This window comes from Giraffa tippelskirchi, chromosome 2 (genome assembly GCF_054371585.1).
Source record: "Giraffa tippelskirchi isolate mGirTip1 chromosome 2, T2T-mGirTip1v1.2.pri, whole genome shotgun sequence".
NCBI lineage: Eukaryota > Metazoa > Chordata > Mammalia > Artiodactyla > Giraffidae > Giraffa > Giraffa tippelskirchi.
In genome coordinates, this window is record NC_137276.1 from 153,380,152 (window position 1) to 153,402,317 (window position 22,166).

Below are 22,166 nucleotides of genomic sequence, written 5' to 3' on the forward strand. Positions count from 1 at the left end.
TATATTCTGAGAAGGCTATGGAGGAAAAACACAATGAGGGAGATAGAAAGGAAGATTGCATTTTTAAATGGAGTAGTCACCAAAGGTTGATAGCTAACGTTTTCTACCTGAAAAAAGTTGAAGGTTCAGTCATGGGGCTTCCCTGATAGCTCAGTTGGTAAAGAATCTGCCTGTAGTGTGGGAGACCTGGGTTCAATCCCTGGGTTGGGAAGATCCCCTGGAGAAGGGAAAGACTACCGTCTCCAGTATTCTGGCCTGGAGAATTCCATGGGGTTGAAAAAGTCGGACACAACTGAGCGACTTTCACTGTCGCTCATGTGATCCTGAGCGGAAAGAGCGTTCCAGTCAGAAGCAACAGCAGATGCAGAGGTCCGGATGCAGGAGAGTGCCGGTGTGACCTGGGGACAACACAGAGGCCACTCTGCCTGGGATACCACGTTGTGGCTGTGGCAAACATTTGGAGAGGTTTTCTTCCTCATTTTCTAATTCACTGAGAAATCAGTTGAGAATATGAAGGAAATGAGGAATGTTGAGACTTTGGAGAGAGAGGTAAAAATGTAGCATAGTGGCAGAGTGAATAGGCCAGGGATATAATCAGGAAACCCACTTGCAGCTCATAACATTGAATTTAAATGTCTTTGACCTCTTCCTTTGAATTCTTATAGCAGTTGTTACTCATACTTCATTTGGTACTTGGCATAAACTACCACCTATCGTTTTCAGTGTCTGGCCTAAGTTTCTAACTTGTTATTTGTTGTGGCCTTGTTTTTTTAAAATATGTTATACCCCACCTGTCTCCTCAGCTCCTTTGAGGTAATTTTCAATATGCAAACAGCAGAAAAGGACAAAAATAAATAATGGAGAGTGTCAGAACAAAATGAAAATATACTTGAGTAGAATTTAGTAATAGCTGAAAAGCATTTGGAGAGGAGGAATCTTGAATGAAAAATTTTTAACCTCCACTGTCTAAAACAGGGAGTCACAAAGAGTTGGACATGACGAAGAGATGAACTGATGATGAACTGAATCTGAAACAGGACAGTTTGTTGAAACTGAATGATATTAAAGTCATTACTGTGATAATTACAGTGAAACGCACCTTCTCTTTGCCTCAATTGTTACCCCTTACATCCAGACCTTGATTCCCAGGATAAAAGTTTTACATGTACCCAATATATTCAGTCAGTTCAAGTTGTTCAGTCATGTCTGACTCTTTGCAACCCTATGGACTGCAGCATGCTAGGCTTCCCTGTCCATCATCAACTCCCAGAGCTTGCTCAAATTCATGTCCATCAAGATGGTGATGCCATCCAACCATCTCATCCTCTCTCATCCCCTTCTCCTCCTCCCTTCAACCTTTCCCAGCATCAGGGTCTTTTCCAGTGAGGCAGTTCTTCGCATCAGGTGGCCTAAGTATTGGAGCTTCAGCTTCAGCTTCAGCATCAGTCCTTCCAATGAATATTTAGGACTGATTTCCTTTAGGATTGAGTGGTTGGATCTCCTTGCAGTCCAAGGGACTCTCAAGAGTCTTCTCCAGCATCATACTTCGAAAGTATCAACTATTTGGCATTCACCCTTCTTTATGGTCCAGCTGTCACATCTGTATATGACTACTGGAAAAACCATAGCTTTGACTATATGAACCTTTGTCAGCAAAATGATGTCTCTGCTTTTTAATACACTGTCTAGGTTTGTCTCTCATAACTTTCCTTCCAAGGAGCAAGCATCTTGAATTTCATGGCTGCAGTCACCCTCTGCAGTGATTTTGGAGCCTGACTCCACTTTTCCCTCTTCTGTTTGCCATGAAGTATTGGGACCGGATTCTTTGATCTTAGTTTTTTGATTGTTGAGTTTCAAGCCAGCTGTTTCTCTCTCCTGTTGCACCCTCATCAAAAGGCTCCTCTTCACTTTCTGTCATTAGAGTGGTATCATCTGCATATCTGAGATTGTTGATATGTCTCCTGGCAGTCTTGATTCCAGCTTGTGATTCATCCAGCCTGGCATTTTGCATGATGTATTCTGCATGTAAGTTAAATAAGCAGGGTGACAAAATACAGCCTTGACATACTCCTTTCCCAATTTTGAACCAGTCTGTTGTTCCATGTCTGGTTCTAACTGTTGCTTCTTGACCTGCATACAGGTTTTTCAGAAGACAAGTAAGGTGCTCTCGTATTCCCATCTCTTGAAGAATTTTCTACAGTTTGTTGTGATCCACACAGTCAAAGGCTTTAAGGTAGTCAATGAAGCAGAAGTAGATGTTTTACTGGAATTCTCTTGCTTTTTTTATGATCCAGCAGACGTTAGCAATTTGACCTCTGGTTCCTCTGTCTTTTCTAAATCCATCTTGTACATCTGGAAGTTCTTGGCTCATGTACTGTTGAAGCCTAGCTTGAAGATTTTGAGCATTACCTTGCTAGCATGTGAAATGAGCATGGTAGTTTGAACATTCTTTGGCATTGCTCTTCTTTGGAATTGGAATGAAAACTGACCTTTTCCAGTCCTGTGGCCACTGCTGAGTTTTCCAAATTTGCTGGCATATTGAGTGCTGCAGTTTAACAGCTTCATCTTTTAGGATTTAAAATAACTCAGCTGGAATTCCATCACCTCCACTAACTTTGTTTGTAGTAATGCTTCCTACGGCCCACTTGACTTTATACTCCAGGATGTCTGGCTCTAGGTGAGTGATCACACCATTGTGGTTGTCTGGGTCATTAAGACCTTTTTCGTATAGTTCTTCTGTGTATTCTTGTTACCTCTTCTTAATATCTTCTGTTTCTGTTAGGCCCATACTGTTTCTGTCCTATATTGAGCCCATCTTTGCATGAAATGTTCCCTTGGTATCTCTAATTTTCTTGAAGAGATGTTTAGTCTTTCCCATTCTATTGTTTTCCTCTATTTCTTTGCATTGTTCACTTGAAGGCTTTCTTATCTCTCCTTGCTGTTCTTTGGAACTCTGCATTCAGATGGATATATCATTCCTTTTCTCCTTTGCCTTTCACTTCTCTTTTCTCAGTTATTTTTAAGGCCTCCTCAGACAGCCATTTGCCTTGTTGCATTTCTTTTTCTTGGGAATGGTTTTGATCACCACCTCCTGTACAATGTTACAAACCTCCATCCATGGTTCTTTAGGCGCTCTATCAGATCTAATGCCTTGAATCTATTTGTCCCTTCCACTGTATAATCATAAGGGACTTGATTTAGGTCATACTAGATACATTACTGTTATGGATTTCTGATTTAATTCTGTTGAGGTCAAAGAACATACGCTGTATAATATAGATCTTTGAAAAGTCATTGAGACTTTCTTATGGCCAAGCATATAGTTTCTCAATGTGAACATTATTCATGGGAACATTCATGTGAACATTCATGTGAATTCATGTGAACATTATTCATTGAAAATTGTAATCTACAGTTGTTGGGTATGATTCCTATAAATTTCAGTTAAGTGAAAGCAGTCAGTGCTCTTTGTATCTTCTGTATGCTTACTGATTTTTTTTTGTCTAGTTATTATTGATAATTACTGAAGAGTGTTAAAAGTCTCCAACTATAATTGTTGATTTATCTGTCTCCTTTTCCTTTTTTTTCTTTCTTTTTTTGATTTATCTGTATTTTGCTTTCCTATTCCTTCTTCCTTGTTTTCTTTGGGGCTGTTTGAATATTTTTTAGTATTTTTGTTGATTGTTCTTTATCTTTTTAGTGGTTGCTGTAGGAATTACAGAATATATCTTTACATTATTGCAGTCTGATTAGAGTTAATATTTTACCACTTAACATAAAATATAGGAACCTTGCAATGCTAGAGGTTCCTTTACTAACCTCCCATCATTTAATTCTTTTTATGGTTTCCATTTCTCTAGTGAGGGTCTCTTGTATATTGAGTTGTTAGGGCTATCCTTTCCTTTAAATCTTTAAGCATATTCATATATGTTTTAAATTCTTTGTCTGCTAACCCAGTATTTGTCATCTCTGAGTCAGTGTTTCTATCAACTTCTTTCCCAGTTAGAAGTCACATTGTCCTGTTCCACATATATGGAAACTTTTGATTCTATACTCATCATTGTGGATGATGTGTTATCATCTGGATTTTGTTGTCTTCCTTTAGAGACTTTTGATAGGTTTGTTCTGATAGGTTATTAATTTACTGTTAAATCAGCTACATATTTTTGAGGCTTGCTTTTAAGCTTTGTTTGGCCAGGTCTAGAATATCCCTGATCCTAATACATGGCTTTTTTTTTTTTTTGGTCTCAGTGGACACCCAGGTGTTTATCAAGGCCTTTTCACCTTAGAAGTTAGTATTCCCATGTCTTCCAGCACTCTGTACCCTCCAGAAGCTCCATTTATCTCACAGCAGTTGAGAGGTGCTCCCCAGCAGTTTTTCTCTGACAGGCCTCTGGAGTCTTGTCTGCATATGTGCAGCTGAGTAATCAGTCAGAAGCTTCACTTACTTTACTTTATGCTTAGTCCTGTCTGACTCTTGGTGACCCTCTGCTTAAGGGGGCTCCTATATAGAGTCCTAGAGCTCCTTCTCAATTCAGTTTCCTCCTTTTCAAAATTCTACCCATTGCCCAGCCCCAGACTCCTGTCTCTAATTCTTCAACTCAGCAAGAGTGCCGCTCTCCCCTTGGCCTCTCCTTTCCTGTGCTGGAGTCCAGAAAGTGCATCCAGGTAGAACCCCAGGGCAGTCACAGGACACCTTTGGTGTATCTCCCTTCTGCCAAGGATTGCAGCCCGGCTCTGCCTTTTGTCCCAAATTTGGAAATAACTGCTATATATATATGTATATATTTATATTTATATATGGCTGATTTTGTACCTACTAATGTTAGGAGAGCTACTCTGGTTCAGCGGTATTACTTTATAACGGCAAGATCTGGAAGTCTCCGGTTTGCTGCTTTTTTTCCTCAGTTACAATAGCTTAATGTATTACCTTTTCTTAACTGTCTTCTTCTCACTTCACTTCCTACCCTCCATCTCGCAACAACCAAGATCTAACAAGAGAAATGGTCCACAATCTCTTTCTCTCTTGGCAGACAGCAGATTGGGGTCTAAAAGAGATAGGGTACAACCACACTGCACAAGTGTTCTTTTTCCTTAGGTCTGTGATTACATTGTTAACTTGAATTGGGTTTGGCTATATAATGTTAGAGTTAAACTTGCTTTTCCAGTTGACTCTTTACTCCTCTTGTTATCAGGTAATCATTTTATCCAGTTAAAATGGGCAGGAATACTGGAATTTAAAATGTGTCAGCAATCAGGACTCTGATAGGAAATCATTAAGGACCCTGCCCTCGGAAGAGAGCTTTGTCCTAATTGCTACCCCACGGCAGCATCCATCAAGATAATTGTTTGACTTTCCTCTTAAGTAGACAGTAATCAGTTAGATAATCAAAGGGTAGGAAGCCTTAATTATATATATGAATTCCCTGTTTTGATTTTTTAATAAGACAAAGGGGGATTTCTGACTAACAGAAAATGTCACCCCACCCAGGAGCTTTTCTTTGTAACTCTGCTTCCCATAAAAATAAGTCTTTCTGGATTCTTTTAGATTTTCTTTTCCTGACAGAAAGAAAAAGCAAGAATGGATGGACCATAATATACCATGTAGCAAGAATGAAAGTTTGCATAGAACAGTGCCCCCAGAAAGGAAGGAGGTTGGGGGTCCCAGCCTAGTTGTCATCCACTGTATTTCCTGGTACTTTCCTTTTTCATTTCTAGTTACCAATGGTCCTGGTCTGTGTCCTGACATCTCCGGATAATGCCTCCATGACATGGGTGGCAACACTCAGCAATTGTTATTTAATGTGTTTGGGAGTCTGAGCTTCCCATTACACTAAGATGGCTCTGTAATAATAATAATCCCTGTTAGGACAACAGGCAAGGTTTACGAATTTGACCAAGGAACTACATTAGTTATTTAAAGTTCAGGCTGCATTCCACAGTTGCCTAATCTGTTTTTTAAAAAACCCTTTTTTTCTAAGCATAGTGAGATCACCAATTTTTGCCACGATAGATTTTTCCCAGGGTGTTGCTTTCCAAAGCAGGTTAGAAGTAGCCAAGCATAGACAGGTGGAGAATACAGGCGTGAGAGACTTGAAACCAACTGGAGGACATTGCTTTTTGTGAGGGAGCAAAATGGGCGGACAACCAAATAAGAAAACACTGTGTCATCTGTATAGTGACACGGCACTCTGTGGTGCTGACCTCATCAGTGGCCCCAGGCATCCTCAGCCCCCCTGCACACCCCCAGCTCAGGCTGTCCTCGGAAAGTCCCTGACGCCTCCACCTCGTGTTGTTACTAACGCGGAGAGTGGGCTTAGGATTAGACCTGTTGTCAGGAGCTCCCCTTACAAGTTGTATTTTAACATGTCTGAATCTCCTCCCATGTAAATCAGGCACTCGAGTCTACCTGTTGGGTTAACATACACATAAAAGACAAAAGTAGAATAAGGCCAGAGACTTAAATAGACGACAGGTAAGCGTTTTCTCCATTTCTTCCTTCTCCTCCCCCTTCTTCCCTCCCCTCAACTCCTCTCATGTGAGGAAGGTTATGCAGGTTTCTGATTTGTAGATAACTGACCTCAACGGTATCAATGCAAGGGATCAGTGTCAGCCATGCTCAGAGTTTTTTCAGTGCTGGCAGAACACATTCATGACCTGATGTGTGTGTAAAACTGTCTTCTCACCATGCATGAGGTGTCTCCCTGCAAGAGCTGGGCTCGTTCCTCAGCACTGCTGGTTCTCGCAGGACTTCTGCAGCCCAACCCTCCAGATGCACTTGTAGGCATGACACTAACAGCTGTAGAGGGTTTTCATCCTCCCTGCTGCCTCCTGGGCTTTTTGTTGAGACCTCACAGGCCTGATAGGATGTTGTTTTAACTAGAAAACAGAACGGTGAAGGATCTCCTGAAGAAGGTGAGGCCATCATTGTTTCAAGAGCATGGCTCAGATACTGACCCAGCTAGTCCTAGTGTGCTTTTTTTTTTTTAAATGTTTATTGGAGTATAGTTGATTTACAGTGTTGTGTTAGTTTCAGGTGTACAGCAAAGCGACTCAGTTATGCATATATCCACTCTTTTTTTTTTTTTAAGATTCATTTCCCATATAGGCTATTACAGAGTATTGAGTAGAGTTCCTGGTGCTGTACAGCAGATTTTTATTAGTTATCTATTTTATGTATGGTACTGTTTACATGTCAACACCAATCTCCCAGTTTATCCCTCCCTCCTTTGTCCCCAGGTAACCATAAGTCTGTTATCTACATTCATAACTATTTCTGTTTTGTAAATAAGTTCATTTGTTCCCATTTTTTAGATTCCACATGTAAGCAGTTATCATATGATATTTGTCTTTCTGTGTCTGACTTATTTCACTGAGTATGACAATCTCTAGATCCATCCATGTTGCTGCCAATGTCATTGTTTTGATTTTTTATGGCTGAATAATATTCCATTGTATATACATATACATTTTTTTATTAATTTTTATTGGAGTATAGTTGCTTTATAATGTGTTAGTTTCACAGCAAAGTGAATCAGCTATACATATACATATATCTCCTCTTTTTTGAATTTCCTTCCCATTTAGGTTACTACAGAGCACTGAGTAGAGTTCCCTGTGCTATACAATCAGTTCTCATTCATTATCTATTTTATCATAGTATCAGTAGTGTATATGCATCAATCTGAATCTCCTAATTCATCCCACCTCCCTTTCCCCCTTGGTATTTATATTTGTTCTCTACCTCTGTGTCTGTTTCTGTTTTGTAAATAAGATCTGTACCATTTTTCTAGATTCCAATATATGTGTCAATGTTACAGTATTTGTTTCCCTCTGACTTAACTTCAGTCTGTATGACAGTCTCTAGGACCATCCACATCTCGGCAAATGATTCAGTTTTGTTCCTTTTTATGGCTGAGTAATATTCTTTTTTAAAATTAATTTATTTTTTAATTGGAGGCTAATTACTTAACGATATTGTTGAATAATATTCTTTATCCATTCCTCTGTTGATGGACATTTAGCTTGCTTTCATGTCCTGGCTATTGTAAATGGTGCTGCTGCCATTAACATTGGGGTACATGTATCTTTTCAAATTATGGTTTTCTCCAAATATATGCCAAGGAGTGGGATTGCTGGGTCATATGGTAGTTCTATTTTTAGTGTTTTAAGGAACCTCCATACTGTTCTCCATAATTACTGTATCAATTTACATACCCACCAATGCTGTAGGAGGGTTCCCTTTTCTCCACACCCTCTCCAGCATTTATTGTTTTGTAGATTTTTTGATGATGCCCATTCTGACCAGTGTGAGATGATACCTCATTGTAGTTTTGATTTGCATTTCTCTAATAATGATGTTGAGCATCTTTTCAAGTGGTTTTTGCCCATCTGTATATCTTCTTTGGAGAAATGTCTGTTAGATCTTTTGTCTGCCCAGGTAGCTCAGCTGGTAGAGCATCAGACTTTTACTCAGAGGGCCCAGGGTTCAAGTCCCTGTCCAGGTGCCAAAGATAAATAGATAGATCTTTTGCCCATGTTTTGATTGGGTTATTTGTTTGATACTGAGCTACATGAGCTGTTTGTACCTAGTGTGGGTAAAACCTTTTGGGTCCCTTGAAAGTGACTGTCAGGCTTTTTCCAGGCCAATACCGAGAGCATGGCAAGCGGAGGAAACCCCTGGGCCTGGACTGCCCAGTTCAGATCTGGGCTGGGCCACCGATCAGTGTGACCTTGGGCACCTCCTGCACCCAGGACCTTGGTTCCTTCAAATGTAACATGAGGGTGACAAAAAAACCAACCTCCTAGGGTCTCTGATGGTTAGATGAGGTGAGATAATACAAGTTCAGGGCTCAGAGCACGCTGGCATACAGTAATCACTTGCTCCATAACTGTTAGCTGCTGTAGTGGTGGTTACTCTTTTTTCACATCATAGAAGACTTAAACCAGCATTTTCTTCCTCTGCTGTGAAAAGTCACTGTACTGTTTCTTTTCAATTGTGGTCTTGTAGATCATGGGGTATTTTTATGGATATTTTTCAGTCAGTCTTTCACGATTTCCATGTCCAGGCTCACGCACTTTCTTCCCTCACAGCTGGTTCTAAGAGAAATCTCCTCAGGAGATGTTCTGCCAGGTGTTTCCCTCCTGTCTCCAGTTAGCAACGTACCAGCTTCTTTTATTATTTCTTCACCTAATTCATTATTAACCGTGAGCTCATTGAGTTTTGCGGCCTTGGGAAATGAAAGTGAGAGGCTAGGTTCTGTGTGAAAATAAACTGCCCTGTGGGTGGGAATTTTAGGAAAGTTGTTTTCTGTTTGCAGGTGGAGCAGGAAGTATGGCTTCGCTCCTATCTCTGAAGTCAGTTTCACTAAGGGTTAAATATTAAGGACCTCTAGTTTGAAACAGCTTGTGTGTGTGTGCGCTAAGTCGCTTTAGTCATAGCTGAATCTTTGTGACCCCATGGACTGTAGCCCACCAGGCTCCTCTGCCCGTGGGTTTCTCCAGGCAAGAATACTGGAGTGGATTGCCATGCCCTCCTCCAGGGGACCTTCCAGACCCAGGGGTCAAACCCCCACGTCCCTTATGTCTCCTGCATTGGCAAGTGGATTCTTTACCAGTAGCACCACCTGGGAAGCCCCCTTGAAACAGCTTAGGTGGTAGCAAAAGTCTTAACTGTATAAGAAATAAAGACTTGATAGCAGGGCTGAAGCAGGAGAAAGTGGGAAATACGGCTCTGATTCTGTCGATTCTGCTCCAACTCTGCCCCCATCCTCACCAGAAAATTACCGAACTGCCAGCAGAAGGCTCCTAGAGTGCAGAGGACACAATCGTATTACAAAATTAGACCAAGAGCCGACGTCTCTCACATTCTAGGCTCAGCCTTCTCATGTGGGAAGATAATTAGCAACGGAGATGCTGGGATTTTGATTTCAGGGCCTTTATTGTGAAGAATAAGACATGAACAGGCAGAGCTCAGTCTCCCGTGAGTATCTCTGTCTGCGTGTATGACTCGGAAGGCTCCATATCCAGAATGCCTGGTGTTATGATCCATATTCCTAGGAACTCAGCCTTCGGGGTGGCAGCGATCAGAGTTGTTTCCTGTATCAAGCTTGATGTGCTTACGAGGCCTGTGAATCCCGAAAGCCCTGATTTGTTTTCTTCCTTGCAGCGGATGTAATTACAGTGCTCACTTCCACCCATCTGGGAGGCACTGAGCTTTGAAATGGGCTAGCACACTCTGCCCTGCGTCCCTCTCCCTGGGGCTCTCCCAGATCATCAGGGCCTCATTTTCCTACAGATTTACTTTAATGCTGAGTGTTACAAGGGCATGTCCGGGGCTGTCATTGCTTCTTCCTCTTCATGTTCAGCTAGTTTAATTTTCAGCTCTTGTCACTGGACTTCATTACATGGGAGGAAAGAAATTTGCTCTAGCAGATAGTATCTTTCTCTTCCAACTGGAGAATCACTCCTGATCAGTTCAGTGCCTGGTGGGTTCGACGGTCTAGGTATGGTGCTTTATGTTTAAGGATAAAGCGCTGTAAAGCACAAACTGAGACTGTGTTCAAATTTGGCGCTCCCACTTTTCTTTTGAGCATGGCACTGATTTAGCAAATCAGTTTCTCTGTACAGCATCTCAGGCTGAATCTACTCGTTCTCTTCGGCCCTATCATGGGTCTTTGTGACAGCGCCCCTAGGTGGTTGCCCTAGTTTGCTTCTGTTGCTGCAGTAAGATCCCCAATTAGTTTCAGTAAACACCACTACCTTCAGCCTTTGTGCCCCAAATGCCTGTGGTCTCACGGCACCCAGAGCAGTGTGGCCCTGGTAGCACTGCCCTTTCATAGATCAGAACACAGACCCAGCAGAGTAGTGGGACCTGCTCAGCTTATACAGGGACCTGTGGCCGGATTAGCGCTCAAGTTGCCAGCTTCTCAGTCCAGTGTTGTGCCTCCCAGATGCTTCCCCCAGGCACAGACATAACACAGGCACAGCAGTCACAGTCATTTACTGACCATCAAAAAGGTGCCAGACCCACATGTCAGTGTGATCCTCACAATTCTGGAGAGTAGTGTTTTGCAGCTAAAGAAGCTGAGAGAAGCTAAATAACTCAGCCAGAACTGCTCACTAGTCATCACAGAATCCAGGTGGAGCCAGGTCTGCGTGAAGTCACACCCTGCATTCCCCTTCCTGCTTTGCAAGTTCCAGGTGGTTTAGAAACGCCTCAGTGACTATGTAAGAAGTAGAAAATCTGCTCACCCTTCCCATGCCTCCATTGATTTGATCAGAGGATAGTCATTTCATAGCTGTTCCATGCCGGGCCAAGTGCTAGGTGCCGTGAGTGGGAGACAGCGCCCTGTCTTTGGGGCGCTTCTTGCTCAAAGCTTTCCCCCACTGTCCCTCTGTCTTTACTGCAGCATCCACTCATCCCTTTCATTGCCAGAGTTGCCAGTCTTGTCTGAGCTGTGCTCTGACGTCTCTTTTCTGTGTTCAGTGGCCACGTTAGGACTAGGTACACATGACCAATATTGTGTGTAAACGGGGAGGCCCTCCTGTGCCTCCAGTTAGAAACACTTAAGTGAGGACTTGAGGAGTCCTAGGCTTCTATTGTGTACTCCTTACTCGTCTCAGCCACTTTATTTGGGGCAGCTGTTTTCACTGTGCTCATAGAAACCCTAGCTCAGAGAGAACAGGTGGACTTGCCAGCAATTGTGGTGCCAGTGGTGATGCTGGGGTGTGGGCACAGGCAGGCAGGCTCTAGAGCCCAGGCTTTTATCTGCCAGCCACTGCAGTGTCATGGGCAGGCTTTGGTCATATGAGATGGAGGGTCAAGCACAGGATATGCCAGAGCAACAACAGAAAGCGGCTTTTAACCACAAGTCCCACTGGTTTGGTAGATTTCTCTACCTTCTTAAAAGGGTTGGTATTTTCTGACATTTGAGAAATAATCCTTCCCCCTAAAGTGAATTAAATGAAATAGATAGTTCACTGAGATACAGGATAAACATGCCAGAAGTCACAAACAATCTTTACAAAATCCAAGTTCTTAGAAATAGGAAGACAATACCAGTGATTTCACAATGGGCCAAGGAGAGCAAGCTGCTGCCTGCTCTGATCCCTAAAATGGACAGCTCAGAGTAAAGAAGGATGTGGGATGTTCAGCAAATGTTTGTTGAACATTTGCTGGCTGCAGAGCGCTGGGAATAAAGGGTGAGTAAGAAGTAGTTCTGGTATTCAAGTTCACAGGCTAACAGGGAGACAGGTAGACAGACAATTACAGGGAGCACAGTATAGTTATGGACCAGCCACGTGGCCGCTTATTTATTGACAGAAGTGCTCAGAGAGAGGACCAGAGCTGAGCCTTCCGTGTCTCATGTGTGCAAGAGTGTAATCTGGAGCCCAGAATGGTGTTATTTCAGGGACATTTTGACAGTGTATGTAGATAATGTGAGAGCATTGTTTCAAACGAGGCTACCCTGGTAAATATGATGCATATGGTTATTATATCTCAGTAATCTCTCACGCTTTGCTTATCAGCACTGGAGAAAATGAAATCTTCTTATGGATTTCTCATGTCCCAGAATCTGTGAGATGTTAAGCTCCTCTTGATTGACTCATCTTTATACCCCAGGTGCTAATATAGCAGAGGTCCCAGAAATATCTGAACCAGAGAACTGGCTCCCCATTCGTGAGGCCCAGAGGTGAGATGGGACAAGGCTGCATAGGGTGGGGCATAAACCAGCTGAAGAGGACTCTGTGGAAGAGCCCCCTCCCAGGGCCCTGTCCTGCCCCTCCTTCTTAACCCAGCTCATTGCTGGATCCATCTACCCAAGGAGAAGCGGCAGAAATCCTAGCCTTCATGAGGTATTAGTCATTCCCTGAATGCTTCCTCTTTTTTTTAAAGGCTCTGTCTTGTTCCAGGCAGGAAGACATGGGTCCCTGGCACATCTACAGATAGCTCTGCTATCTCCTCAGATGACCTGTTCTCAGATAGACTTCCACAGAGACAGCACGGCCTGGCCAGGAACAGGGCATCTCCATCCTGCAGCAGCTCTGCTTCCAGAGGGTTCCAGGGTGGCCCCAGCCGTGGCACCATTGTTTGGTATCTGGTTGTTCAGGATGATGGCTTGTGTCATCAGAAAGGACCTGTTGCCTTATTTCACACCCGTGGACAACCACACTTTTCAGTTCCTGAAGGATGTCATTGGAAAATCCCTTCCCTAGGTATCTCCAAGGAGTGTAAGGGCCTCGAGCAGAATATGACGACAAGCCCAGGACTCAGTGCCACCCTGCATTGGCATATCATGTTTGAAATTATGGTTCTGGGTATGTGTTTGTGTGCACACTTACCTATTACTCCAGCTTTTCTCTCCAGGAGAGGGGAACTAGGGTTTATAAGGTAGAGGCTCTTGTTATGACCCTTGATTGTGAATTTTTGATTCCTATTGGGCAGGTCTCATAGCTTTTTTTCTCCTCAATTTACACAATCGTGTTAACTTATGTGGTAAAATAGGTAGGTGTAGGGCTTGCAGTTAAATCCAGTAAACCATGTGGCAGAAACATTGAATTTTTTTATTAATGCCTAAGGGTTGCTAAGATGAAAGTGAACTCAGTGAATGTTGAAAACATACCTAATTGGGACACCTTGGAAAAAGAGAAATGCTGGTTGAATGGTTGATGTGGTATAGTTGAATGGGAAGAAGGCAAATGCCCATAAGCTGAGCAGGTCCTGCTCCCCTTGGGCCGGGGGAGGAGCGGGAGTCCAGCTGTGCTGTGGGGTTCTGGGTGCAGGTGAGCGCCGTGCTACTCCAAGTGTTGCCTGGGGGCTCGGACCCCACCCCACACCTTCTAACCGGGATCTCTCTGTGGTTCTTACACACATTAATACTGGAGAAGAGCTAGATCAGAAAACATGAGTTGGACCAGCATTTGAGACTCCTACACTTGCTGCCTCAGTGAGCAAACTCCCAGAGGAGTTTATTCTGTGCTTGGAATAGACTCATCAACTATTGAGTGCTTCCTGGGGGCAAAAGCATGATGCTATTTTTAACAGTACCATTTTCTACCTAAAAAATTTTATTGGAGTACAGTTTATTTACAACGTTGTGTTACTTTCAGGTGTACATCCAAGTGATTCAGTTATATATTACATATATTCATTTTTTTTCAGATTCTTTTCCATACAGCAGAATATTGAGTAGAGTTCCCTGTGCTATATACAGTAGGTCTTTCTTGTTCTTATTGTTGTTCAGTAAGTAAGACATGTCCAACTCTTTGCAACCCCGTGGACAGTAGGGGTCTTTGTTGGTTATCTATTTTATATATAGTACTGTGTATATGTTAATTTGAAAGTCCTAATTTATCCTTCCCTTCCACATTTCCTTTCCACATTTTCCCTTTGGTGACCATAAGTTTGTTTTTGAAATGTTAGTCTATTTCTGTTTTGTAAGCAAGTCCACTTTATCATTTTTTAAATTAGACTCCATATGTGAGTGATGTATTTACCTTTCTCTGACTTACTTCACTAACTATGATTATCTCTAGGTCCATCCATGTTGCTGCAAATGGTATATTTTGTTCTTTTTTAATAGCTGAATAATATTCCATTGTTATAGGTACTACATCTTTATCCATTCTTCTGTTGATGAACATTTAGACATTCTATGTCTTAGCTAGAGGGCTGCAATGAACACTGAGGTGCACGTATCTTTTTGAACTATGGTTTTCTCCAGATATATGCCCATGGGTGGGATTGGTGGATCATATGGTAGTTCTGTTTTTAGTTGTTTTTTTTTTTTTTAATTTTATCTATTTATTTATTTTTGGTTGTACTGAGTCTTCATTGCTGCATGGGCTTTTCTCTAGTTGCAATGCACAGGTTCTCATTGCAGTGGCTTCTCTTGTTGATGAGCATGGGCCCTAGGTCTGCAGGCTCAATAGTTGTGGTGCACAGGCCTAGCCGCTCCGAGACATGTGGGATCTTCCCAGACCAGGGATTGAACCTGCGTCTCCCGCATTGGCAGGCAGATTCTTTACCACTGTGCCACCAGGGAAGCCCTGTTTTTAGTTTTTTAAGGAATAATTCAGGGCCTTTTGTGTTTCCATACAGATTAAAAAAATTTTGTTCTAGTTCTGTAGGAAATGCCATTGGTAATTGGATAGGGATTGCATTGAATCTACAGATTGCCTTGGGTAGTATATTCATTTTGTGTTGCTTCTTCCAATCCAAGTACATGGTATTATCTTCCATTTGTGTTATCTTTCAGTACTTTTATCAGTGTCTTAAGAGTTTTAAGAGTAGAGGTTATTTGCCTCCTCAGGTAGGTTTATGCCTGGATTTTTTTTTTTTTTTTGATGTGATGGCAAATGGGATTGTTTCCTTAATTTCTCTTTCTTTCATTGTTAGTGTATAGGAATGCAAGAGATTTCTGTGTATTCATTCTGTATCCTGCAGCTTTACCAGATTCACTGATGAGCCTAGTAGTTTTCTGGTAGTGGCCTTAGGGTTTTCTGTGTATAGTATCATATTGTCTGCAAACAATGAGGGCTTTACTTCTTTTCCAATTTGGAGTCCTTTTCTTTTTCTTCTCTGAGTTCCATGGCTAGGACTTTCAAAACTATGTTGAATAAAACTAGTGAGAGTGGACATCCTTGTCTTGTTCCTAACCTTAGAGGGAATGCTTTTAGCTTGTCACCGTTAAGAATGATCTGTGAGTGTGTCATATGCATTTTCTATTTCTGATCTCACATGACCTTCATTTTCACAAAATGATTTGGCTTCCAAAATACATACAATGATGAAATGAAATCTAGATTTTAAAAAACCATGCGCCTATGGAAAATAATGTAAAACCTAATCTGGTAAAACCTAATCTGGTTGCCACTATGTCCTGTACAGCTGCTAGTCTTATGTAGCTGCCCACTTAGCTTTGAGTTCCCTTGTGACAAAAGCAAAACAGAAAACAAAATTGGCAGAAAGTCTATACAACTAGTAATTGTGTCCAATAGAATTTTTCTCAGCACAGGATTTGATGGGCTTCAATGTCTCATCACCTACATTTTCGTAACAAGCACAGCAGTATACTTCATGAGATCTTTTTCTCTTGTCACTTTGTCATTTTCCAGCTTGGCTCGTATAACCTTCTTTTTAATCAACCACCTTACCCAGTCCATTCCTGACTTTGTTCCACTTAGACCCTCCTTTAAACTTCATTTTGGAGTAACCATGGAATCAGCAAAAGTAAGATCAGGGTGGTTTGGTCCCTTGTCATATGGACTGTGGGGATGGCAGGCCCCACCGCTGAGGTGCTGAGTGGCCAGTGAAAGGCAGGTGTCGTCTATAACCAGTCCTGCCCCCAAATTCATGCCAGCAGTACTGGAGGGATGTGGAAAATCGGGGCAGGACCATGTTTTCTGTTGTTAAGTCTCTCAAAAGTATTTATGTGTTTTCTTTTCTTGCTTGTTTGAGCTTGGTTTGCAGTATTTTTCAGACCTTCAGATCATCTTTAGCTTGGAACGCCCCTGTGCATCTTACTTAGTATAAACTGAAGTGTGATACTCCACAGTTTCTCTCTAAGAACAGGATCGTTTTCCTACCAAATTAGATTGAGAAGTGTTTCTTAAAGTGTCAAGGCAAGTTGGAACATTCTCAAGAGTAGAGAGTGACCCTTCCATGTGTCTGGAGACCCAGAGGTGTGAGTCTAGAATGAAAAGTGGGGCTCCTGTGGTCTATCCTCCTTTCTGGCTGCCTGGCTTGGGATTCCCATGGGCCAACCCCTGCCATCCCCATGTCACTGAGAGCATCAGGAACAGTTAAGGCACCTGTGGCCTGGGCTGGTCTCCAGAACAGCACAGCGGGATTCCACAAGCCCGGGTGCTGTGAGCTTCCTTACTGTCAGCTGCTCGCTCGATCTTGAAACACATCCTTTCACAGAAGATGAAGCTGTGAAGCTGTTTCACACTCACAAGCATGGTTTATTCAGGGGTGGTACTTATTTCCATTCTCTCTTAATGCTTAGGGTTCTTCCCCCTAAGGGTGGGAAAGTTTTGAAGAAAAGAAGCAAAGTCATTCCTAGAACACAAGTTTATATGACCTCTTAACACTGTAGTGCTTTTGAAAGTTCAAATCCTTGGTGGGGAGGGATAGACATGGCAGCACCTTCCTCCTAGAGTGGTTATGAGGGTTCAATGAGCTCATCCACAAAGAGCACGCAGGGCTTGGCACACAGGAAATGCTCAGTACATGGTAACAGTTCCGAGTGGTGTTTACTTGTTCTCTGCCTCCCCTGTTCCTGCCAGGACTTCCTGTATACAGAACAAGTCTTCAGACCCCCAATCTGCAGCCCTTCAGTCCCAGAGCCCTCGCTCAGCTCTCAGGGATGGGCGCTCAGGTCGACACCTTCCTCGTTGAAACACACCATCATTTAACTGAGGATGGTCTGAATTGTAGTAATAAAAACCAGCATATACTGAGCCCTTAAGGGGGGGGGGGGGTGCCAAGAAAATAAATAAAAGACATTTTATATAAGGATCTCATCTAATTTAATATTCAGTAAGCCCATAAGGAAGCATTTTCCTCTCTCACAAGTCAGAGAAGGGACTTGCCTAAGGGTCACCCAGCAGGTTAGTGTCAGAACTTGTATTTCAGGTCACCTCTGACTCCAAAGCCTACAGCATCCTCTGCCGGATCCCATTTCTTCCTCCAGCTGTGAGCTGGATTGGATCCATAGAGAGCAGGACCACGGTGTTGGCACAGTAACCAGTGGGACAAGGCAAAACTGCTGCAGAAACAAGTTAGACTCCCCCCACACACACACCCAAAAAGCAGGCTAAAATCTCAGTCCCTTGGGTAGCTACCAGCTTTATAATAAGGCAGGGAAATGACATAAATTTTCATTTGTAACATATCCCCACCACCAGCACAAAGAAGGGCATCTTTGCTGGCTGTATTCAGTGCTGGATATGGGAGTGCAAGATTGGGTGGAGCTAAATTCTCCACAGTAAAGGCAAAGAGGAACCGAGACACCCCAAAGGAAGCTCATAAGTATGGAAACACTGAGGCTACAGGGAGAAGCCTTAGGGAGGTTGTCAGCCTGAGCTGGCACTCAGAGCCTGAGGGAGTGTGCAGCCACTTGTAATAAATATTCAGTAAAATAGCTCATCAATTGCTGGTAGCATGGGTTTTCTTCCGCGTGAAGGAAGCACTGCATCATGTTCCATGGAGGCTGCCCTTGGATGTTATTAATCCTACTGTTTCTGATTTCTCAGGCAACCTCAGAACCTGTTCTGGATCCACAGCAAATCCAAGCATTTGATCAGCTCTGCCATCTCTACCGAGGAAGTTCCAGGGTACTGTTCATGTGGTTATCTAAATTTTCATTTCCCTATTTAGAATTACTGTTTTGGTAATGCAGTGTCCCAGGTCCTCACTCCAGCCTCCTCCTCAGTCTGTAAGGTGCCCTGGCATCCCTGTCATGGTATGTGGAGCCCTGACCCCAGGGAGCACTGAGAACTTGGCAAAGGATGCAGAAGAAGTGGAAAGATCTCTGCCCCCTACTTATCCTGGGCTGAGGACACAGGAGGGCATCTTTGTTTGTACTGCCTCCAGAGAAAGCAGGCATAAGCTCAGTCCCTCATCTAGGAGCCTTTGTTTTTACTGATGACTGCCAGATCTGCCCTAAGCCCCAGACTCTGCTGTACAGCTGGCATTGGTTGAATTTGTTTTGGCCGTGAAAGATAAATGCCAAATTGTAGTAGCTTAACCAAGATAGAATTGCAAATGCAGGGATCCCAGGGCACATTCCATGAACCTCTCTCTAGATTTCTTCTACTTTGTGGTTCTATCATCTCTATTATATCTCTATCCAATCTAATATATGGATTATACTCACATGGTTCAAACATGGTTGCCCCAGCTCCAACCATCACATCTGCATTCCTGTTAGCAAGGTGGAAGAAAAGGAAGAAGTTCATAAGCCCTCTACTTAAGGATAGTTCCTAGAAACTGTATACACCACTTCCACTTACCTTCTTTGTCCAGTACTTAGACATGTGACCTAACTGCAGTGGAGATGGGGGAAACTGGTCTTGATTCCAAAAGCCCTAAAACTACTGAATCCTATAACTGTAAAAGAAGAATACATATTTAAAGGGCTACTGGCAGTCATGCCACAACATCCTGCTCTTCCTTGCCCATGCCTGTCTCTGTGTGGCATTCAGTCACCTGCCAGCATCCTGGGCTCATCCTTCCCACCCCACCCACTCCATAGGGTGATCTGTTTCTCCCCTTTCCTTCCAGCTCACAGAGGTCACTGCAGGTCTTCTGTCCCTTCTCTAGGGATGCTGCTGCTTGCAGGGCCCCAAAGTCCTGTTACCCCCCGGCTTATAACACTTTCCTGGCTCTCCATCCCCTGCAGGTGGAGTCAAACTCAACCAGCTCCTCCTCACCCCCAGTCACACCTAAATTCTAGTTGGGCCAGATTTCTTCCCTGCGCTTTCCTTGAGCTTGCACAGACTGCCTCTGGGCTCTTTTTTGTGTGCTGCGCTCCCTTTTCCCATTCCCCACACACCTGCTAGGTTGGTGGCAGCCCAGTCTGAGAGTTGGTCTGGACAGAGGCTTTTCTTCCAGGAGGTTCACTGACCTGTCCTCACCTTGCCCTTTCCCAGCCTAAGCCCAGCTCTGCCCCGGGAGTGGGGTCTCTGGGCCTTTGATTCTCAGAAGTTCTGCTTCAAACTATTGAGCCACTATTTGGGACCCATCAATTTCCAGAACACTTAAGGTACAGAAGTGGAAAACAAAAAACATTTTTGTGATTGGTCCTTTCACTTCAGTTTCTGAATGTGAAAGAACTTCGTGTTTATGTAGCCTCTGTCGCCTGTCCTGTTATGGCATCGTATGGAGTAGTCCTTGCAGAGAAAGCCACAGGATGGTGGCTGAGCCCAGAGGGTTACAGAAGATGGGAAGTGGCATGGGTGGGGCTTGTGCAGAGAGCGGGACCCCCCCTCTGTAACCTGCTCGACAGCAGTGGGAGTCCCTGCAGGGAGCCTGGTTCCGGACTCTGCCTCGGACCACAGCCATGTGTCTGAGCAGGGCCAGGTGCTGGAGTATTTTAGGTAAATCGGCATGTGAACCAAGGCTCTTCACATGTCTCCCCAGTTACCACAGCCACTGCAGTGAGTTTTCAACAGAAGGACAGACACGTGTAAGCCTCCTGCCACTATCCCCTAGGTGAGGAAAGAACCCTTATCGGGAGGCGGGAAGAGAGCAGGTGACAGACGTCATCTCCAGGGGAGGCAGAACCACAGGCAGCTCGGCCGAGCAGAAACTGTCCCGGGGACTGGAGCTTGAATCCCAGGCTACCACTCACCCCTGGGGTGACTCAAGTTACTTCACTTCTCAGGGCTCTGGGGTTTTTACCAAGAAGATGATTGTGGAGGATCAGACACATTTCATGTAAAAGCCCTAGTAGCAGGGTGCCTAGAAGGCATTGGGGCAGTTACCTGGAGCTGTGGGAAGTCCTGGCCTCGGGAGGCTTGCCCTGCCGTAGGTGATGGCTCAGTCGTCACAGCTGCTGTCTCTCCAGGTAAAGTTCAGGTGTGGCACTCTACTCTCCTCTGACCATCAAGGGCATCTTGGGGCTAGGCCATCAGGCTCTCTACCTAATCTTCCTGGCACTGAGCCTGTAACAGAGGGAGGGTGTCACTGGTGAACACCAGGGAACAGGGAGGGCACTTAGAGGAGAAGGTGGCATCGGTGAGTGTCCCTGGGGGCCCTGAGTTTGAAGTGGCAGCTGGGGCATCCATTGGGGGCTATCTGGATCATGAAGGCAAGGGTGCAGAGCCAGAGACCACCACTCACCCTGAAGAAAGCCCACTAAGGAGAGTTTGGAGTGAGCTGGGCAACAGGGTCACGTGCCCTCTGCAGTGGGTACACAGCGTAAGGGAGGCTCAGACGCTTTCCCATGTCAGAAAGTATCACAGTGTGACGAGCCTGTGAAACTTGCCACGTCCAGCCTGCTCATCATTGAAGGAGGAAATTTAGGCCTTACCAGAGGACGTGAACATGTGCAGAGGCACCATGGTTCTTAGCTAGATGCAGATGTGGGGTCCACGCCTGGTCTTACTTCCAGCCCCCGCTGACTGTGTCCCCTCCTCTGCAGCTGGCCCTCCTCACAGAACTCTCCCAGAATCGCAGCGGCGAGAGCTACAGGCCATTCGGAGGCTCCCAGAGTGGCCCTGCCTTCAACAGTGTCTTCCAGAAGGAGAACTTCCAGCTGCAGCTCATTCCTCCCCCGGTGACCGAGGACTGAAGTCTTTCCTGGGCCTGGAGCCCAGAGACAGGCCAGCAAGGGGAGGGGTCACCCGAGGACTCCATGCTCCCCAGCCGCAGAGACGCTGGCCCTCCCAATGTTGTTGCAGCCTGGGCACCAGACTGATTTTGTTTTGCTTATTAAGCAAATGAACACAATGTACCTCCATCCAGTTACTTAAGGATAGGCGTTTTTGTCTGTTGGGACTCTTTCCCCCAAGAGTGGAGAAGAGGCAGAGCTCTGTAGGCGGCAGCCCAGTGCACGGCCACCCCAGCTCCTCTTCTGCTGGTGGTTAGTATGGGGTGCCATTGCCTCCTGCTGCCAGAGGGACAGTGGTCGCTGGGCTGCAGCATCAAGGAAACCTGCGCTGAAGGGAACGAAGGGCCTGCAGGGGCCGGGGCACCTCTCTTTCCTCATGTTTGTGTTGAAACCCGTTTGAGTGTAACATCTGCCGTTTCTAACAATAAATGCCTCCCGTTCATACCCTGCAGGCCTACTGACTGTCTCACTCTCCGTCTACCAAGTCACAAAGGACGTTCAGAACCTTTGTGGCCACAATTCAGTACTATTAGCTCAAAGTCAAGGGCCCTGACTGGGGCAGCCCTGCCTTTATTCCATAAGCAGCTGCGTCGCAGTCTCCACCCAGACCACCAGCCACCCAGGTGCTCCTCAGTCAGGGCCCAGGCTGCCAGAGCAGGATTTTCACATTTCTTGGCCCAAGAACTTTGCACATCATTGAGCCAACCACCGCAGGAGAGCACGCCCCCCCAGGCAGAGACTAGGTGTCCACCCCACAGACTCAGGCCCAGCCAGGCTCCCAGAGCTGTGCAGAGCTGTAGAGCACAGGCAACACCAGGCAAGTGC

At 44.5% G+C, this 22,166-nt stretch overlaps 1 protein-coding gene and 1 non-coding gene across 51 annotated transcripts in view; both read left to right on the top strand.

Annotated features, from left to right (window-relative positions):
• VPS8 (VPS8 subunit of CORVET complex) overlaps positions 1-21,788 on the top strand; it is a 378,806-nt gene extending 357,018 nt beyond the window's left edge. For all 50 annotated transcript variants that reach the window (XM_081571329.1, XM_081571349.1, XM_081571332.1 and 47 more), the window contains 2 exons: positions 18,262-18,342; positions 21,153-21,788. In XM_081571329.1, coding sequence (XP_081427455.1) covers positions 18,262-18,342; positions 21,153-21,302 — 231 coding nt within the window. In that variant the 3' untranslated portion in view covers positions 21,303-21,788. The remainder of the gene's footprint in view (positions 1-18,261; positions 18,343-21,152) is intronic.
• Positions 8,435-8,507, top strand: TRNAK-UUU (transfer RNA lysine (anticodon UUU)). Its single transcript has one exon. It is a non-coding gene; the product is annotated as a tRNA-Lys (tRNA).
• Positions 21,789-22,166: the final 378 nt, after the last annotated feature.